Consider the following 19,567-nt stretch of genomic DNA (forward strand, 5'->3'; position numbering starts at 1 on the left):
TGCTTATGACAAATATAGCTGAAAACTGGTGATTGAATGATTAAATTTAATTAAAATGAATAACTACATAAAGCATTAGTGTGATGAATGAATTTAATACTCGAAACTGACTGACTGTACTGAAACAAATTATCAAAGAACAAAAGTAAAATTTAGTAAATGCTGGTTTCTACAAGCAGTGCTTTGGCACAGGATTTGAAAAACAAAAACATTCCAAACAAACTAAATTTGGGTCAAAAACATGGGTCAGATTTGTTTTAGTCCAGACGCAGCAATGACACACAATATTATCTCTGTGATTGATTGTAGATACAAATTCATGCAAAATGGCTCATGGCTAACAAAGTGTCCTTTATTTAGCCCAACAATTTTCTGTGGCAAAATACAAAGAAAACATACAAAGAGAAACTGCAGCATTATCAGAATGCACCATCAGAAGAACATCACATGCGTGAAAGACGCCAGCGAAAAATAGCTTTATTACAGGTGCTAGAGGTCTGCCTGAACTGACAGGAACAGGGGTGGCTCAAAATATTTATACCAGAAAGTGCTGCATAATCAGTCAACCAATCAAAAGGCTTGGCCAAGAACTCACCAACTTCAAGCTTCAAAAACCAACTGTGTGTGGAGCTGTGACATCTGGTGGAGAGCTTTGTTTTGCCACCAGTGCAGGCAGAGCCTTTTGGGGCACTGTTTTGAGACGGTGCAAAAACTAGCAAGTTAAACTAACTGTTGTAGTGGGCAAAGGAAGGAAATAGAATGACACTCAAATTTCAGTTGGTTCCAGATCACTGTCTTGAAAACTGAAAAGTTGATTTGTTTTTCATTTGTGTGTAATTTCAGCTTTTCTAGAGTCTGTCCTAATGACTTCTGTAGTCACATTTAACAACAACAAAAATAAAAATAGAACCAATAAAGGATAATCACACATCTTCTATTAAGAATTAAAATCAATCATTTACACTAAGGATAATTACAATAAAAATGGTCAATAAAACAATAAAAAAAAAATTCAGAGCCAGTAAATTAACAGCATTCAAACTTTGCAGTTCCACATGAACATCATTAAATCAACGTGAAATAATTAAAAATTGAATTTTCAACCAACCCTGTACTAGATTTACCTCAAATGTCTAAATGATTTTAAAGGTCACCCAATCATTGCTTAATCAGTCAGGGGAGAAAGCCTATATTTAATTCAGAAACAGGACTTCAGTCTAAAACAAGATTTAGACATTTGCTTATATTTTACAATCAAATCTCATTTTTATAATAAATACTACTGCTTATATCAGCTATAGAGTTACAGAGAGCTGTAAACTTTATGCTGAAATTGATCTTAAACTGTACAAAAGTTAAAATGTCTGTTTTAAAATGCAAAAACTGGTTAGTATAGTACTTTAATTCTTCATATTAATAAAACAATACCTCACCATCTGGCTGCATGGCAAACTTAAAGTGCATTATAACACATAATTATCTAAGCTTATAAATGCTGTGTCTGAAATTGTAAGATGTTTTTGATTTGTTTTGCAGAAAAAAAAATCTTTTGTGCATGAATAAGAAAGTATTGTGAAAGTGGTTATCCTGCCTTTAACTGAGTATTTTATTTATTGGTAGGTAGTGCATTCCACTTTCAAGCCTTTAGATGCAGCGTGTCACTTTACCTTTGGTTTAATCACAGAAATGATTATTTATTTATTTATAATGTAAAAATATAAGTGTGATGGAGGTTCAGGGGGTAGTGCCAGGGAGGCTGGAGTTGGAGGTGGCAACAACTGGGAAGCTGCTGGGGCAGCAAAGTGAAAGGCACAGTTGTACATAAATGCACACAACGTGCAACGCTGAGTGTCTCGGGTCCTTTTGGTGTTTACAATAATTTTTTTTAATTTATAAAGCTATAATATCATTTTTCATTGGTATTTGATTTAAGCTGTGCCTACATTTATTGTATGCATCCTGGGTAACTGAGAATGAGGTTCTGTCTTAGTGCATCTTCCTAGGTTTTGATTGAGTAAAATGATGGCAGTGAAGCTGCTGAATTATGATACTCTAAAATTAATGAAAGCAACATTATATTTAGACTTGAGACTGGAAATAAGACAGCTGAGCAGGACTTATTTCTAGAACAGAAGCATACAAGAAATGTGGACAGACAGTAACTACACGGGCTCAGCTTCAGCTTCTGCACGAGCCTATTTCTAAACTGCAGTGGGAGATTAAGGTAGATTAGTTTACCGTAGATCAATACAGCAGTACCAAATCGCTCACCTAAACATACATACAGATTGTTTAGCGCAGCACACCATGCTGCTCAATGAGAACTTATGGAGAGAAACAACAAATTATCTAATTCACTGACTCACTGAGTTGTAGGCAGCATAATTGTTGTAGGCGACAATTATGCTACAGACTCAAACTTGTAGCAAAGTAAAATATCACTCTATGAATAACTTCCAGCATTTACAAATCTCACTTACCATATCAATAATTTCTGTTGATTTCATTTTCTGATAGTACTTTTTAATTGCCAAGTATTTTGAATAATGCAACTTGTTCTTTGGGTCATTTAATTAATTCCTCAACTTACCCAGATTAGCAAGTAGTTAATTTATATCCGGGTATAAAAAGGAGACTAGTAGAGAGTGATGCATAACTGTACAAATAACAATCAGCTACATTTAGCTATTACATATAACAAATATTTATTTTTCTCATTTTTTCCAATTTTCCAGCTGGTTTGGAATAAAGTAAAGAAGCAGATAGTTGGCCTTGCTTCTGCACTAAATTGGGTGCAGATCTGTTCTATCTCCTTTTGGTGTCTTCAACATTGGTCTATCTCCTGCTGGTTAAGCTGTGTCTAGTACCATTTCATTGGTTAGAGTACACTCAGTTTTAGAGACATGACTGCCTTGGGCCCCACAGTGCATAGCTATCTGCGTTTAAGCAGAACAGAAAGTAGAGGAGTCCTGGAAAGTTGAAGTATCAGGATGAAGTTCTGTTATAGCCTACCTCTATGTGTTTCTCAAGCCACATCTCTGCTAACTGCACAGCTGATGCAAATGCACTTGCTCTTGACCCAAGACACATTTTATATTGCTTCTGTTCAAGGCTTGAATTGCAATTGATAGGATGATAAACGTGGACAATTCCTGGTTCTTGACTGCGTAAAACCTTTAAACCAGAATTAATAACCTTGGTGTAGAAGTCTACATCTTCCAACCCCCAGCCTAGGATGGATGTATCAAAACCTCCAGCTTTTAGTAAATCGCTCTTAAAAACACAGGTGGTTCCAAAGCCATAATCACGCCAAAAGCCACTTTTCTTGGTGAGCACAAAGTTGTTTTCACTTGGGGCTTTTTCACCGTACACAATCTTAGGGCTGTATTGGCTAAAGATAACAGGAAAATAGACCTGTCTCCCTTGAATAGCATTATCTCTGCAGCGCTGCAGAGCATCACCACTAAAGATTAGATCAACATCACAGAGGAACAGTAAAGTGTCATTATCAAGCTGTGACGAACCCAGCTCTAGAGCCAGCCCTCGTGAAAAATTTCCTGTCATGGGGATTACAGACATATCAGCTTTAGGATACTTTCTCTTATAGTCCATTATTAAATGAATATGCTTTTTTATATTCTTATTGTTTACATTGTCCACCAAAATGATGCAGAGCTGAACATTTTGTTTAGGTATCAAACACACTTTCTCAAAGTTCTCCATAAACCGAATAAAAGTGCCATAGCGACCAGACAGTGGGACGAGAATGCTGATCTTTTTCTGGCTTTGCTCCCACATTTCTCTTGTTGACTCATAGAACTGGAAAGGTGACAAGAACTTCAGAGAGTTGGATAGGAATGACAGGGATTGGGATTCAGAGTTGATGGCAGCCATAAGTTCTGAAACATTTAGATCTTCAGCTTCACTAAAGAAAGGTCGGCTGAAGGACTGTTGAAGGTAAGCATGCCGCCTCACAGGCAGAGTTATTTTACGTCCCTTGTGTTTTTTGTACAGAAGCAACAAGTCTAAGACGTATTCTGCACCATGTATTGGATCCACCCTGTAGTAGCCATACTGAATCTCTTTAAAGTCAATTACATGGCCACGTGTCTTTGAATTTTCATTAATCATTTCCATGACCTCTAGTATAATATTGTCTTCAAGGGCAGTCCGAAGCAATTTTCCAAGGCTTTGCCTAGCCATCTTGTTTTCAATGGCAGAATAAATATGTTGGCCTGTCAGGAAATCCCACTCAGTGACATCATTTCTCTCACTGGGCACATAGCGCATGTAGGAAGGTGGAGACCCCAGCTGTTGGTCCTCCCACAGTATTTCTGTATCACTAAGATAACTCATATGTAGGCCTTCACGATGGAGTAGGATCGTGCGGTAACGGAGCCTTGAGATCTCACAGCTGAGCATGTAGTTGTGGAGCCGGTACTGGTAGGCAGGACTTTTGTTGGGATGGAGCGTAATGGCATTGTGGATCTTGCGACTGTGAAGTTCTTCAATGAAGCCTTTTTTGTTGTGTTCATAGTTTTCATAGAACAGTTGCTGCATCTACGGAAAGAATTTAAAAGTAATAAGAGTATGGATGTCCAAGCATCAATACACACAACATTGTTGATTAGAGCTGGATGATATATATCATTAGCAATTCAAATTTGTTAAACAACAAGACAATTATTTTTCTTTCACGAAACAAAATACATTCCATGTCCTAATTGCTTGCTGGCCTTGGTAGCTGGGGATTGGTCTGCCAGGGTCTCCGTCCTGGCTGCCATCCAGCACTCATTGCACCTGACGCCTATGGTGCCTCATGCGGGAAGCGGCCTCGGAAGGGGGGCCTATGTCCCTTTTTCAGGCTGGGCCCAGCTGGGCTCCATGGACTAAAGCCGGGCCCTCGGGCACCCTCTTCGGTCCCAATCTCTAGTGTGGGGATCCAGCAACCCTATCCCGGGCAGGATGAACAGTTCCCTCAATCCTCTGCACATAGGGGTTTTTGAATTGCTCTTTGTCTGTTCCCTCAACCAGAACTAATTTGCCATAGGAGACCCTACCAGGGCAACACAGCCCCTGGTATCCCTGGGACACACAAACCACTCCACTACGATAAGGTACCATTTCACAGAGGGACAGTACAGTTGGGTGACCTCCAAGAAAATATCAATTAATATCTGTGATATCTGTGAATATATAGGAAAATACTGACTGGAAGGATCACTCACAGATTTTAGAAGTCTGACAAAAAAGAAATAATCCAATATGCTAAGAACAGGGGTGGATCTACATGGGGGTGTGAGGGGCACACTGCCCCTCTGCTGTAGAGGCCCACCACAACTTTTATGTCTTTAAAATACTTGTAAAAACGAATAGTCTAAACCTACCTACTCAAAAAATGTCTTTGTTTTCTTAGAAGAATGATATAGCAAATAGTTTTAAAGTGTTTTTGTGGATATTTTCTTGACTCCATGTACATATAGGGGATTTTCACATACCCCACTGAAGAAGTGTGTGCCACCCTGCCTACACCTCTGCCCCTCCTTTGCCTCCCCATGTGAAGTTTTCTCGATCTGCCACATGCTAATGACCTGAAACACAATCTCTCACACATACACACACGCAGATTCAAGTCTTACCTCATAAGACCATACACACTGTGTGCCTCCAAAGCGTCGTACACAACGCCCTACTTCCACATCCTCATGGGTGGTGTACATCTCCCTTAGACAGGTACTGATGTGAGGGACCATCCTGCGTAACACCTCTCTACTAAAGATCATCCCAGGACCTCCCATGCAAAAGTTTTCTCCGGGTTCTAGAGCCAGTCGTCCTAATTCTTCAGCTGTGCCCAGCCCTGTCTGGCCAAGGTAATGGGGCTGACTGCTGTTGAGTGACCGCAAGAACAATTCCAGCTTCCCACCTAGCAGAAAGTGAGTTGTAAGAAATAACTGTTATCAAAAATGGCAAAATGTATGTATTCTAGACGTGTATGTGTGCATGCCTTTATCTTACTTATCTCTCAAGATAAAGACTCAAAGTATGTAAGCATGTAACCCACTGTTTGTTTTGTTTTTTTATTAAAACACTCTTTTTACACTTTGTAGCTGGATGAAAAATATTAACAACTTAGCAAAGTGTACAATCGTAGCTTTGGTTGCCTAAAATGAGACTACATTAATTTATCTCAGTAATTTCAAAGAGATGTTGTTTTCACTAAAGCGACACAATATTGCATAATGCATAGCATGTTCCATTTTTCTGTGACAAATAAACAAACTGCACTGGCATCAAATTCACTCCCAAAATAAGCACCTCTTATATAAACATCATCATCTGCCCGCATGAACCACTCGAATTTATCCAGGTAATGGTCATGGATGTACTTTAGCATCATGAATGATTTCTTCTGTGGTGGATAGGAATCATCAACACCTGCCAGCGAAACCACAGGGAGGGGAGCAGGCGCGTGGACGGTCCCAGACCCAGCGCTCGAGAAGAACTCCACCTTCCCGGGTATAGAAGCCGCCCATGTCTCATACGCAGCCCGTGCTCGAGACGTCAGGTATTTTTTGGCTGTCATCACGCCAACATAAATGAAACGCTTTGGTTTGCTTTGGGTTCTGCCTAAATGTGCACTGCTGTTCTTCGTACTGAATAACCTGTTCTCCTCCGGACTGTCCAGATCTTTGACTGACACGGACTTCCCGTGGATGTCAGCACCTATAGCAACGGCGGAGTCACTGTAGTACAAACACATGGCAGATCTTTTCCTTTTACTTTCCAGAACCTGAGGTAAAATGAGCCAAGAGGACGCTGTGAATCCGAGAAAGACGCCGAAGATCACGGTCGTCCACGATCTTCTGGACTTAACAGCCATTTTCGTATCCTACGAAGAGTACAGTTCTGCGGTTAACGGGGACCAAATGTATGATTGCTGACGCTGTAAGGGTGGTGCTAATCTGTGAAGCATGCTATCCCTATGGAGCAGGAAGTTTCCGTTTTAGTAGCATAAGTCACGTAGCGGGGCATTTCCTTCACAACATTAAGAAACATGTTAGCCTGTCCCCAGCCATCCCATGACGTCTGTACTGAATATTTGTATTTTAGTTTCTTTGGGGGTTAAATGATTTTGTCCTCATCTGGGACCGCTATCTTGTCGTCCGTCAACAAAAACAAATCGACTTCCAGTCGTATTTCCTTTTCAGAATAAAAGCAAATGTCCATAAACTTGCAGCAATAGTTTTCTCGTTTGTTTGTTTTAATAAAAACCAACTGATTAACCACGACATGCAAATTACAACGGTGTATAAAACCTTCGAAAATTAACATTGGTCTAAGGAGTAACAAATATAACAAAATGTCAATACTTTTGTTTTGAAAGTATCCTTTTCTCTAACAACTTTTAAAATGATTGCCAATACAAAATAAAAGCTTTATCACCGTAGACTGACGAATCATACAAATATACGTGCATGAGCATTATAAGACCTTACCACGCCACAATTTTATAACCATCTCTTCACAATAAACCCGCAATATTCCAGTTGGTTAGGCTGAAAAATAAACGTATTATCAGCTGTGCTATCGCGCAGTCCGTTTCATTCGTGCGGAACTGGTCGGTTAAATTGAATGGAATGGTCGAGGTGCAGGGATCTGGTCTCATTTCAGCGGATCTGGGCTAAAGCAGATCGGTTAAATGGAAGAGTCGCGTCATCTCCGTTTACTCCAATGGACCTTTTTTCCTTTCTTTCTTTCTTTTTTTAAACTGCAATTGCGGATTATGGAGCCTCGTAATAGTCCCGGTGTTCCAGGTGGTTCCAACTGGTTTTTATATTAACTGGTTAGATTCGTTTACATATTCCACTCTCAGTGTTTCAGATGTTGGATCCGCAGATTCGTCATTTTTACTGAATGGGCTTCTGTCTGTCAGTGTGTCATGCGGTTTGTCAAGATTCATTCCTTTTAAATTCCGTTTGACATTTTTAAATTAGATCAGTCAGTCTGAGGGCAAACACAAGCTGCTGTAGCTCTGCCCTGAGGAACAAGCTACATTTGCTGATTTTGTGCAGAGGTTTGCCATAACATCACGTTATATAGAGTAGCAGCTGCCCACGTAAAAATTTTTACATCACGTTTGCGTGTTTCCTGAGTCAGTCAACTCGAGGTACGAGTCGAAAAAAAAATGATGGCTCGTTTTTTATGTTATAGAAAGAGAGAGGTAGGAGACAGAGCAGAAGACTTTTTGATTTAAAAATAATAATAATAATAATAATTTCATTGTTGCCTGAAGATAATATTTGCATGAGCTGGAGACCTCTTGTCAAATCGCATGACACACTAACAGAGAGAGAGACAGAGAGAGAAGACCAGGATCAAACATCTGGAACTCAGAGCATGGAATATGTAAACAAATCCAACCAGTTAACCTGGAACACCGGATAGGTTTTCTGTATTTAATCTATCACAACACCTGTGGCTCTCACAGATTTAAATATATTAATCTTTCCACATCAAAAGGAGCCAGTTGAGATGGTTCGGGCATCTGACAAGGATGCCCTCTGGGCACCTCCTGGGCGAGGTTTTCCAGACCCAGGACGCTGGAGAGATTATATCTCTCAGCTGGCCTGGGAACGCCAGGGAGGGAGGTCTGGACTTCTCTGCTTGGGCTGGTGCCCCCGCGACCCGGCCCCGGATAAGCGGAAGAAAATGGATGGATGGATAATCTTCCTTACTGTATTGGATTGATGTACAAAAATATAATTATTAAAATATAGTCACTTTATTTTCCACTCAGATTATGCGATGTTGATTAAAGTTTTTGTGTTTTGTTAAGAAAAGCCCAGCACTATGCCTTCCCATAGCTTTTTCTGTCAAGCTATTGACAATCTACAGAACCAATGCAGATGGAGAAAATGATTATACATGTTCAGTTGTAGAATCAAATCTGTGAAACATACCAAAACAAACAAAAAGAAGTGTTTAATTTTTGTTTCTTCTTATAGATCTTCTTATATTTATTTTATTTCCACAGGTACAAGTGAATTATGAAAAAAAACACTGAAAGTCTGTTGAATGTAGAGTCCATTGTTTTTGAGGTTATTTAAAAGACAAAAGAATGCTGTACTCATAAATATACATAGATTAAATGGTAAGTAGACTGTTTCTCATATAGGGCTTTGCTACTCTCCCAGAGCACTCAGAGCGCTTTATACAGGATGTCACATTCACAGAAGCACATTCTTCTATGCTTTTAAGTGTTTTCGAGCTAACATTCACACCCCGAAAGATACATCAGAGTGCAACTTTGGCTTAGTATCTTGCATGTCCCAAGGATATTTGGCATGCAGCCATGGATCAAACCACCAACCTTCCTATCAGTAGATGTCCTGTTCTACCACCTGAGCTACAACCACCACAGATCAGCATGCAATTACATCTTCCAAGAAAATGATGCGCCTTCATAAACTTTGAATTAATCCATTAAAAATACATAGCAATGTGGAAGCCGCCACATTGCCCTGCAGTTCTGAATAGAGTGGAGGAGATGAAATCACTCTGCATATGTAGCACACAGAACTTTTGTTGCAGTTACTTGTTGTTAGGAGATTAGACCCTACAATCTCTGGACAGTTGAAAATGAGTCAGAAAAACACATGGATATATTTTTTGTCATTATATTTTCTGGTCATTTAGATATTTCACAGTAGTTTTTCGAGGTCCTAGCACACAGGGAGATGTTGATGTTTGTTTGAAAGACAGCATGGAATTTAAATCGTACTGTAAGTTTGAAGAAAAAGAGTCACAGGATAGTTTTTTTTCTGGAAAAGAGAAACACTATTCATCTTACTGAAGTTAAACGAGTGTAATGCCTTAATATTTACTCTCTTTACTCTTTACTGTTGCTCTTTAAAAAAAAAAATTCTAATGCTTGTTTGACTAACTTTGCAATCCTTCCCTAATACAGGAAAGTGTGGTATGTAAATATGTTTAAACCAAAAATTGTGCCATTAAACTATGGGCATTCCTGATTATGATTATTGATTAAAATGGAAAAACTGGATCACTCCATAATAGCTGTACTGCCACTACCTGACTACAGTTCATTACTCCGTATTTATATATATATATATATATATATATATATATATATATATATATATATATATATATATATATTATAGAAAGTATAGTTGACCAGTTATAATAAAAAAGCATTGTGACAATATGTGAAATGACTATTAGTTAGAGAGCCTATCTCAGCTGACATACACAAAGGCAGGGTACCTCCTGGATAGGTTGCAACTCTATAGCAAGGTTAACACATAGAGACAGACAACCTTTAATAAAATTATTTAGCTACAAAATTAGATTTTTGCTTCTAGGATGGGTTAATAACATACAGCTAAGTTAAATTTTAAAGTATTACCTAACAACAAGCTTAGAGACTTGCCTTGCACAGCATAAAAATTAACCCTGTAACTTTTCTGAATTGTTAAATGGTTAAAGTAATATTATTAAATTAAGATTTTTCATGTCTAGAAAAGAAAACTATCAAATACTGTTGCAGGGACTCTGATTGTGACGTCATAATACGACCCATGCCCCCAAAAGTACAATGTAATTATGTCATTGTTTCCTGTAAAAACCTGACTTGCCACTTGATATTAGGCACAATTACAGGATACTTACGCCTTAGTTGCATGTCTAACAGTGTCATTATTTCAGTGTTTCCTGTAAAAACCTGACTTGTGACGGAAAATTACATGTGGTTATAGGGTACTTACACCCGAGTTGCAGGTTGTATTAACACATGGTAAACATCCAGGGAAAACAGGAGCTGTGCAAATACACAGAAAAGAAGAAGCCAGGGTTTCACTGTGTAGCTCAACAAGTCAGCAAAGATTGACTGCCAGCTGAATTGCCAGAGGGGGAACCCTGGATTAGTCATGCCCATAAATGCAGACAACAACATCAACAGACAGAGAGGGAGTGAGAAAGAGAGCGATAACCAAAATGGAGAGACAGAGGGAAAACAAACTGGGCAAAACCAGCCAGGGAGAAGTGAGGGGCTATCTGCTTTAGAGCATTAGGCTGTTATACCTCATGTTGAGAATAGCGTCCTTCTTTCTCCACAAAATAACTGATGAAAACAGCTTCTGTGTTTACTGGGAAATCTTTTAATTTCCTTAGAACTATAGCAGTAATTTAACCTGAAACATAAAAAGGGAAGAACAAACTTTGATTTCCAAAATTGAATGTCTCATTACTCCAAATGAAATCTACTGAAAAAGAAGACGTAGCTATTTTAAATGACCAACTTCACAACCTTTATCTTTATAAAGGCAAAAGCTCATATGTGAGCTCTAGAAGGCAACGGTTAGCAGAGGGAGACCAAAGCACAGCTTATTTATTTTGTCTAGAACAACAAGAAGCACAATTTCATTCCTTCTAATCTGCAGCTTACTGTTTACTAGCAGATTACTGTTTTGCCTTTTACAGCAAACAATGCAATTCTATCTACTCACAATGAGGTTTCCTTTATTTTATGATTAACGTTAATATTTATTTGTTGAACACATAAATAAATGTGATGCTCCACTTACTCTGATCAATGTCAAAATGCATATTTAAAATCTAAAAAACCAACAACTCTCTAGGTTTAGGCTGTTTAAGTGTTGAATTTTAAACATCATTCTCTGATTTGCTGACAACAGAGACTATACATACAATTTATTGAGCAAGAAATTTTACCTGGGGCCTTATTACATTAATAAAGCTTCTACCACTGGGATATTACTTTTATCCCTGTTATCTTTTAGAATAATTATATCAATAGAATTAAATGTAAAAGAAAAAAAATCATTTTCTTTTTTTATTTCAGTATACCGTGTAAATTTTAATTATGCTATTATGAGTCCTTGGTTTGTATTGTATATTCTGTTTGTGTTCCTGTTCTGTGTAGATGAGACGTACTCATCGTGTGTTTCTAATGGGATGGTGTTTTGCGGCAGGTGGCAGCAGAGTCAAAGTGTTGCTACACAACCCTCAGAAAGATGCTGTTGATGCCGCATCAATGACGTCACATACTTGGTCACCAGTATTTTGACAATGGGAAAAGTTTATCGTTCTGGCGACGAAACGTTGTAGAAATCTGAGAAAACGATTCGACTAATGCGCTTTCCACTAGTTATTTTTAATTTTAATTTCAGTTTATGATTTATTTCTTACGCGGTTTCAGGGGGATAACACTTTTTCCTTTTCTTGTCTTTTTTTTTTTAACTACTGGACATATCAACCTCATACACCGAAGGACGGATCGACAGCCGTGGCATGATCGTGTTTTGCTCATAGAGAAGGTATTGTATTGTACTGATTTGTGTGATATTTTTATGTAATAACTGTAAATGACTGCACAAGAATCTGCTATAGAAAAAAAATATACATAAAATGTTTTTGTTTGTTTTTTCAGTGTAGCTCTTCTGGTAGATTTGAACTTTATTCCTGTTGTGCTTTAAATTTGGACGTCTTTCATAGACCTAAATGCTGTTGGGGTTTTACAATCTTAAACTCTAGATTTGAACTATCTTGCAAAAGGAGGACAAAAAATAGTGACCGAGAGATGTCAATGGGTTTAATAATTTGCACCTCTCAAAATCACCCATCTCCATATTTTGGTGGTTTAAACCACCAACTGCAAAGGTTACTAGCTGTAAACACTGAGTAATGGTCAGATAGGAACCGTTTGAGAGTTTCAGACCTATGCTTATCTTTGACATCTTCAATACTTTCACAGTAGGTGAAATCAAAGTACAAAGCTCCTAGCTTCGAAACTCTCTCTTGGTTGTTTTTTTTTTTTTTTTTTTGGTTTGTTTTCTTTTGTTTTCCTTTGTTTTTAAAGAGTAAAAAGGCAAAAGTACTGCACTAGCAGTACTGAAAATATGTTCTGACGACAAACAACTCTACGACAGACTTGGATGCTATAACTTTAAAAACTTTCTAAATTAATTAGCTTAAAGAAAACTGAGTATATGACTGCTCATATTTATACATCTCATTTAGTTCCATTTACACCAATTCTAAAAAGAGAGAATTGACGTCAAAATTGCATGTGTTTGCAAATAAATACTGCGCTAAAGCCTGACTGTTTTTTTCAGGGATTTCAAGCAGCAGATCTGCTTTTCTGGAATTCCTTTGTGCATAGAGAGAGCCATCAATGCTGTGCTGCCTGACTGCTAGTATAAGTTATGCAGCCTAGCTTAATCCATTTCATTAGCATTGTGCCTGGAGCTCTTTCACGCATACAGCATAGCCCTTATGTGCGTAGCAGTGCAGTTGTCTTGGGGTGGGGAGGATTTCAGCATTGGTCAGTGCAGCTGTGCCCACTTTCAGCAGAATGAAATCAGAGATGACTGGCTCCAGTATCCAATACACTGCCTGAACAGACACAATGTTACTACCCATACAGCTACTAGAGACATCTTGTAGGCTTACTCCATTAGCCAGTATTTTTGAAAGAAGGCTGGCTAGAAGTGTTGACCTCAAAAGATTTTGCTTGGCCACCACCGCCATGAAGTGTGATGCGCTAGTCATTTAATGTCTGTGTACTATTAAAAAAGGTCATCCGTACTTAATTTGGACTCTTATACAAATTCTAGAAACTCTTAAGGAGATTTTAACCATTGATAATTTGAATGAGTGTTTAGCACAATTTTGATTCACTGATCTTACACCATTTCTTTATAGTATAGGTTTGAGTTGAGGTTGATGTTCAGTATTTAATTCTAAATTTATTAGTTTAGCTAAACTGATGATACTTTGTTTTATGTGTTTTAAATATAGTTAGTGGTGGGGAGAGTTGAAGGGAAGTTTAAGCCTAATTTCAGTTTGACTACAAATAAGTTAAAAAATAATGGTGAGTTTGCAGGCTACAACGCTTTCTCAGGTCCTTCCCATTTGAGTATACTGTAACCCAGTTCTTTCTTTTTTGGTACAATTTACATATGTCCCCTAAATGTGTCACATGGTGTTGAATCATAAAGTTTGTGTTTTGCAAGGTGGGTAGCTATAAAGATCATTAAATATTTGTGATCACTGTGTGTGAATTGTGCCTGTGCAGAAGTGGCACATTTTGAGTTCTAACTTTCTCGAGAACCCAGATAACAGAAGTTAGAGCTAAAATAATTTGTCATTAATTTGTTTACAGACAGCATTCACAAAAGGAAACATAACAATATGTCCACTCATTTTTTCTGAGAATCTGATTAACTTTTTGTGACATGAATGAGGACACACACACACACACACACACACAGCTTGCACGTTGCTAGATGTTTTATTGTTTGGGATTTTTTGTTGCAGCTTTTCAGCTGCTACATACACACAACGCACCATTTCAGGTCCCAGCACATCTTTTACATGGGAGACATGATCAGCTGATGGAGCTGAGGTGTGCGTCAGCCTCCCCTGACACCACACCCTGACACCACTGCTCCACTCCTCCCCTGCAGCTGAGCCACAAACCACACCCTGCCACACTTTTAAACTATCAGACTGATAAAAATGAGTAAACGTGAGAACTTTTTGCTAGCCAAACTCATCAAAAGTCTTTTTTAAATGTTCACAATAAACCCCACTGAAGATGCTGATATGTATGAAAAACAACATGACTACAGCTGTTTTCTATTTTAGTTTATTTCTTTTCATATCTATATTTGTTTGTTAGATTAAAAAAAAGTTACCCATAAACTTATTACCTAAAGTATTCTATTTAGGCACATTTTGTGCATCGGCAAACTTATCTTGCAAAAGTAACTCACAATTTCCTTCTATCTGTAAAAACACGTAATGTTAAAATCTTCTTCTGGGGGTGGTATGTGCTTGATCCTTGAGCTCGGGTCCTCAACCAGAGACATGGGTGTTAGAGGGTTCTGCGCACTGTCTTAGTTGTTCCTAGGACTGCACTATTCTGGATAGAGACCTCCAGTGTTGTGCCTGGCTCTTAATACTCTTATTACCGCAAGAACCAATTTGGACTATACCTTCTAGCAGCAGTTCTTTCAGCCCCTAGCACTTCTCTATTTTCTTGTGCTGCTTTTGGTAAATGTCTGGATCTTGTGTTTAGGCTCTGTTCTGGTGCTGCTATTATCATTGCCTCTGTGCTGGCCTCTAAGCAAGCCTTTTCTATCCACTGGTAGGATTTCTTTATGTCAGGGATTTCCTCTATGTGTCTGTGGTACATTTTTTGCAGCGGCTTAGTCATCCATGATCTTGGTCTTGTGGTGCAAAAAAACCAATGGTACAGAAATAGAATATATGGTATTTACAATATATATAATATATACATCTCAAAATAAATATTAATATAAATAAATACATCAGGAATATATACTAACTACCTACCTTAAGTGTGTGTGTGTGTGTGTGTGTGTGTGTGTGTGTGTGTGTGTGTGTGTGTGTGTGTTGGGGTGTGCAAAGTGCATGTATTGAGTCCAGTGGGAAAGTTATTGTAGCCTGAGTAAATAAGTGTGTTGTTGTAACATGTTAAGTGAGGGGGTGTTGTTACGTAGTCCGACGTCTTCTTGTGCCATGAGGTGTTGGTTCTGATGGACCACAACCTCCTGTAAAAGGGAAATATCACAATTTATGCCCGGGTGAAGAGTCAGTAGCAATCCTGATTGCCTGTCTCACTTGCATGAAGGAGTACATGTCTTGTAGGCAAGGCAGATTGCAGTCATTCACCTTTTCAGTGGAGTGGATTACATGCTGTAGTCTGCCTTTGTCCTTTGCAGTGGCAGCAGTATGCCAAAGTGTTAAAGGAGGTGAGAATAAATTCAGTGATGGAGCAGCTAAACTGCAATCTGTGATGGTGAGCAATCCATGCCACATGCTCCATGTGTCGCCCTGGTGGAAGCGATGCTCCCGATACCGGCGTTTGGCATCCCTCACCATGCGCCGAACTTGTTTGGTTTTTTTTATCAAAAACAAAATAAATTTTTAGACTTGAGAAATTTGTTGCTGCTCACAATGTAATAGATTTATATATAGAACAACTTGTCAGAACAACTGACAAGACGCTAGAACTTTGATTGTAGGGTGTTTACCTTACAATATAAAGCACCTTCAGGTGACTGTTGTGATTTAGGACAGTATAAATAAAATTGAAGTGAATTGAACAGAACCCTGACAGGAATGGATTGTGAAATTGCAGACCAAGAAGAAAAACTTTTTTTTATACCGGTTGAGACTTCATTGTCATTAAGACTCAACATCTCGTTTACAAGAGAGACCTGTTTCAGACAGCATAATAAAATTAAAATTAAAAAACCACATTAAAATAACTAAGAGTCATATTAAAAACAAGAACAAGTTTCCAGTAATGATGTCAGAAAATCATTTAACCCTTTCATGCATGAAACCTCAATCAGGATTTTTTTCTTAAGTATTTTTATTCATTTTAAGCCTTCATTTTTTTAAACATGTACTTTTCAAAGAGTTTTTTACATGTCCACTTAGGTGGACAACATCACCTTTGGAGTGGCTGGCAGTGGTTTATGTGCAAGTATACTATCAACACTGACACAAATACAAGAAAACAGCCTTTGAATAGCTGTGCACTGTAGTGACCACTGTGTGTGAAAGGGTTAAATGTATTTTAAAGTCTGCATGTGAAATCAATTGAGAGAGCTGCAAGTCCTTCCTTACTACGCTAAGAACAATCTGGAGAAAGATGATGCATACTGCAAGTGCCTTCTTTGGTCCATGTAAAAACAAGAGCTCTTTGGCAGAGACACTGCTTATATTTATGCTTAAATAGGGGAGAGGTGTTCAACCCAAAGAACAGCATCCCCACAGTGAAACACAGTAGTGGGAGGATTATGCTGTGGGAATGCTTTGGTGGGAACAGGTTCACATCAAAGTGTAAAGAACCACGAGGAAAGAAAATTGTAAAGATTTTGAAAGAAAACCTCAAACAGTGATTTAGCAAAAATTGGGTCTGGGTTGTTTCCCTGCACAAAAGAAATTTTCATAGGTGGGCAAACAATCTTGTACACATCTGTATCAGCTGAAAAGTTCAGATTCTGTATCTCAAGCATTTGGTTGGAATAGCTGATTAAAACAGGATCTATGTTAAAGTCAAATTATGTCAGTTACAATATAATTAATCGTGTCAAATACATGTTCATACTTCTGGTAAATGGACTGTTTCTTATATAACACATTTCTACTTTATTTGAGCACTCAAAGCCTCATTCACATCCATTCACACAAGCACTTTTTACATCTAAGTGCTTTCTATCTACCATTTACACCCTGAGAGTGTAAATGGTAAATGAGAAAAGTACAGAAAAGTACAGATCTCAGCAGAATCTAAACATTGTAGTTGGTTTTGACTTTTAACAATTATGTCGAGAACAAAATTAAACAGGATCATATAGACTACAAACATAGTAAAGCACAGATGTATTAGGAATTGACAATGATATTGGATTTGGAAATTTCAGAATGACATAAGTACAGAAATAAGTAATTGCATAAATAAATACCCCGAGGGACTGTTGGTAGCTTACAATCACCAGAGTTTACCGAATGTTTTTCAGACAACAGAAACTTAAATGGTGTTTTCTCCTTCTTCCTTGTCTTAAGGTGCAGCCCTCACAGCGATGACTACATCACTGTTGCTCCACAGGACAGTCTTGCTGACTGTAGTCTTCTGTAACTTGCCTTGCATCGCTTCCTCCCTCAACCTGGAGGATCCCAATGTCTGCAGCCACTGGGAGAGGTTAGTCAAGATAATAGCTCATGAAGGGCAATAAAGGCATTCAGCATTAGGTGTCCTTTACCCACCTCCAGACTATACTAAGCATCGCCGTAACATTACGCCCCTGATACTAACACTACATGCTAATGCACTAACAGTGGAAATGTGTTATCAACCTGATAACTTTCTTAAGCTGTGTTTAAAGTGTCAATACTTAGCAGTCTGTTTTTCCATTTGCAAGGATGAAAAAAACTTCTATGTTCAGGACTATCCCAGTAAAGCTGAGCATCGCTCATTTCCCTAATTATAGTACCATCATTCCACTGAATGCTAAAGACACAGTTACTAGAGCTTGTGCACACACAGACTTACCTGTCGAGGTTACTGATGAGACTTACATGACTTACAGAGAATCTGTTCTGTTCAGCCTCATAACGCAGAAACATATCTTCAAAACAAGGCTGAACACAAAAAGTTTCTCTGTCAAGGTTTGTCAAAACTTGCAGAGTACTTTGTTTGCAGAGTACTTTGTTTGCAGAGTACTTTCAGTTTTTGCTCTCTGCTGAAACCGAAAGCTGAAACCTGAGCTTTTGACTGGCTCACTTTAATATATAAATCCAGCACTGTAACAGTTTGCACAAGATATTAGAAACCATATGCATTTCCATTGTTAAACAAATGACACCTATATATATAATTATATTTCTATATGAAGGCCAATAACTTCAATTGGTTGCCCTGCAGGCATAGCATAAAGATGTTAAGACCTATAATTTTTAATCTTATAAACTATTTATTGTATCATTATCTCTTCTAAGAAAACAAAGCTTTTGGACAAACAGGCAATTAGTTTTCTCGGGTATTTTAAGGACATAAAAGTTGGTTGAGTGTCAATCTATTGTGTGTCAATCTCTTTTGAAGTAAATCAACTAATTGAACAGAGACGATTAATGAGGCAGTCATGAACTATCATCAGCCACACACTGGTTTCATGTCTGATATCCATTTTCTTTTTTCACTTTCTGTGGTTTCAGTTACTCTGTGACAGTGCAGGAGTCATATGCCCATTCTTTTAATCAGATTTATTACACCAGCTGCACTGACATCCTCAACTGGTTTAAGTGCACCAAACACAGGTAAGAACCAATTAAAATGATACTTGATACGTATGGAAATGTGTGGTGATAATGGGTTTGATTAAATGGCAGTACCACAGTTTTTCCCTGTTGTTTTTCTTTTTTTGTTTATTTAAATCAGACATTGTCGCTGTATATTTACCTCATTGTGGTCTCATTTGCCAGTGTCAAAAACAAGGTCTGAAAGTGGCTTACCCCCTTTACCAAATAAAAGTTGTAATAATAAAGACAAAATTTACAGAAGAATGTAGACATGCTAAATGGACTGGAACTTAAATAGAGCCTTTTATTCACCCAGTTACACTGACATTCATACAGCACTTTTATCTAACAATTAAGACAGTCACATGCCAATGCATGCAAATTGGGGTTCAGTATTTTGCCCGGGGACATGTCAACATGCAGACAAGAGGATCTGGGAATTAGAGCCTTGAACAAGACTATTCTTTTGAATTCTGCTCCCACCAAATTTCTGACCATTACTGTCTGCTCCCACTGTCTGTCTCTGTCACCTGCCTTTGCGATATTTGTGTCCAATCCTGCCTGCATCCACAGAAAGTATTGTAAGATGTGAAAGATGTACCCTTAGGCCCCCTCCTCGATTCAGAGATGGTCTTTCTATTTTCATGTAAACGGCCTTGTTGACTCCCTGCTCAAACCAGCGTTCCTC

General features: G+C 38.2%; 2 protein-coding genes and 1 long non-coding RNA gene across 4 annotated transcripts in view; 2 read left to right on the forward strand and 1 right to left on the reverse strand.

Moving 5' to 3' along the window:
• Positions 1-340: 340 nt before the first annotated feature.
• On the reverse strand, positions 341-6,880 carry LOC146571389 (chondroitin sulfate synthase 3-like). 2 transcript variants are annotated; one of them, XM_085280562.1, is made up of 3 exons: positions 6,436-6,880; positions 5,640-5,923; positions 341-4,560 (listed from the first exon to the last, which is right to left on the reverse strand). In XM_085280562.1, exons 1-3 carry the CDS (start codon positions 6,878-6,880, stop codon positions 2,986-2,988), a joined length of 2,304 nt encoding a protein of 767 aa, XP_085136688.1. In that variant the 3' UTR covers positions 341-2,985. The 2 variants fall into 2 exon arrangements, with proteins under 2 accessions (XP_085136688.1, XP_085136687.1); XM_085280561.1 differs by having other exon boundaries at positions 6,316-6,880.
• Positions 6,424-7,236, forward strand: LOC146571390 (uncharacterized). The gene is made up of 2 exons (XR_014893114.1): positions 6,424-6,565; positions 6,788-7,236. It is a non-coding gene; the product is annotated as an uncharacterized LOC146571390 (long non-coding RNA).
• A 4,869-nt stretch (positions 7,237-12,105) lies between these two features.
• Positions 12,106-19,567, forward strand: part of megf10 (multiple EGF-like-domains 10) — a 63,394-nt gene continuing 55,932 nt past the window's right edge. Inside the window, exons 1-3 of the mRNA XM_085280563.1 lie at positions 12,106-12,359; positions 17,647-17,782; positions 18,796-18,897. Of these exons, the coding sequence (XP_085136689.1) occupies positions 17,664-17,782; positions 18,796-18,897 (221 nt within the window). The 5' untranslated portion in view covers positions 12,106-12,359; positions 17,647-17,663. The remainder of the gene's footprint in view (positions 12,360-17,646; positions 17,783-18,795; positions 18,898-19,567) is intronic.

Source organism: Mchenga conophoros, linkage group LG7, assembly GCF_057382185.1.
Source record: "Mchenga conophoros isolate Kocher_MC1m ecotype Shallow Benthic linkage group LG7, M_conophoros_male_GT1.1, whole genome shotgun sequence".
Classification (NCBI taxonomy): Eukaryota; Metazoa; Chordata; class Actinopteri; order Cichliformes; family Cichlidae; genus Mchenga; species Mchenga conophoros.

Coding starts and splice junctions, on each gene's coding strand:
- LOC146571389 (XM_085280561.1), bottom strand. CDS start 6,880: ATGGCTGTTAAGTCCAGAAGATCGTGGACGACCGTGATCTTCGGCGTC. Junction 5,924..6,315: donor TGATGATGTTTATATAAGAG/GTGCTTATTTTG, acceptor ACTTTCTGCTAG/GTGGGAAGCTGGAATTGTTC. Junction 4,561..5,639: donor AGTGTGTATGGTCTTATGAG/GTAAGACTTGAA, acceptor TTCTTTCCGTAG/ATGCAGCAACTGTTCTATGA.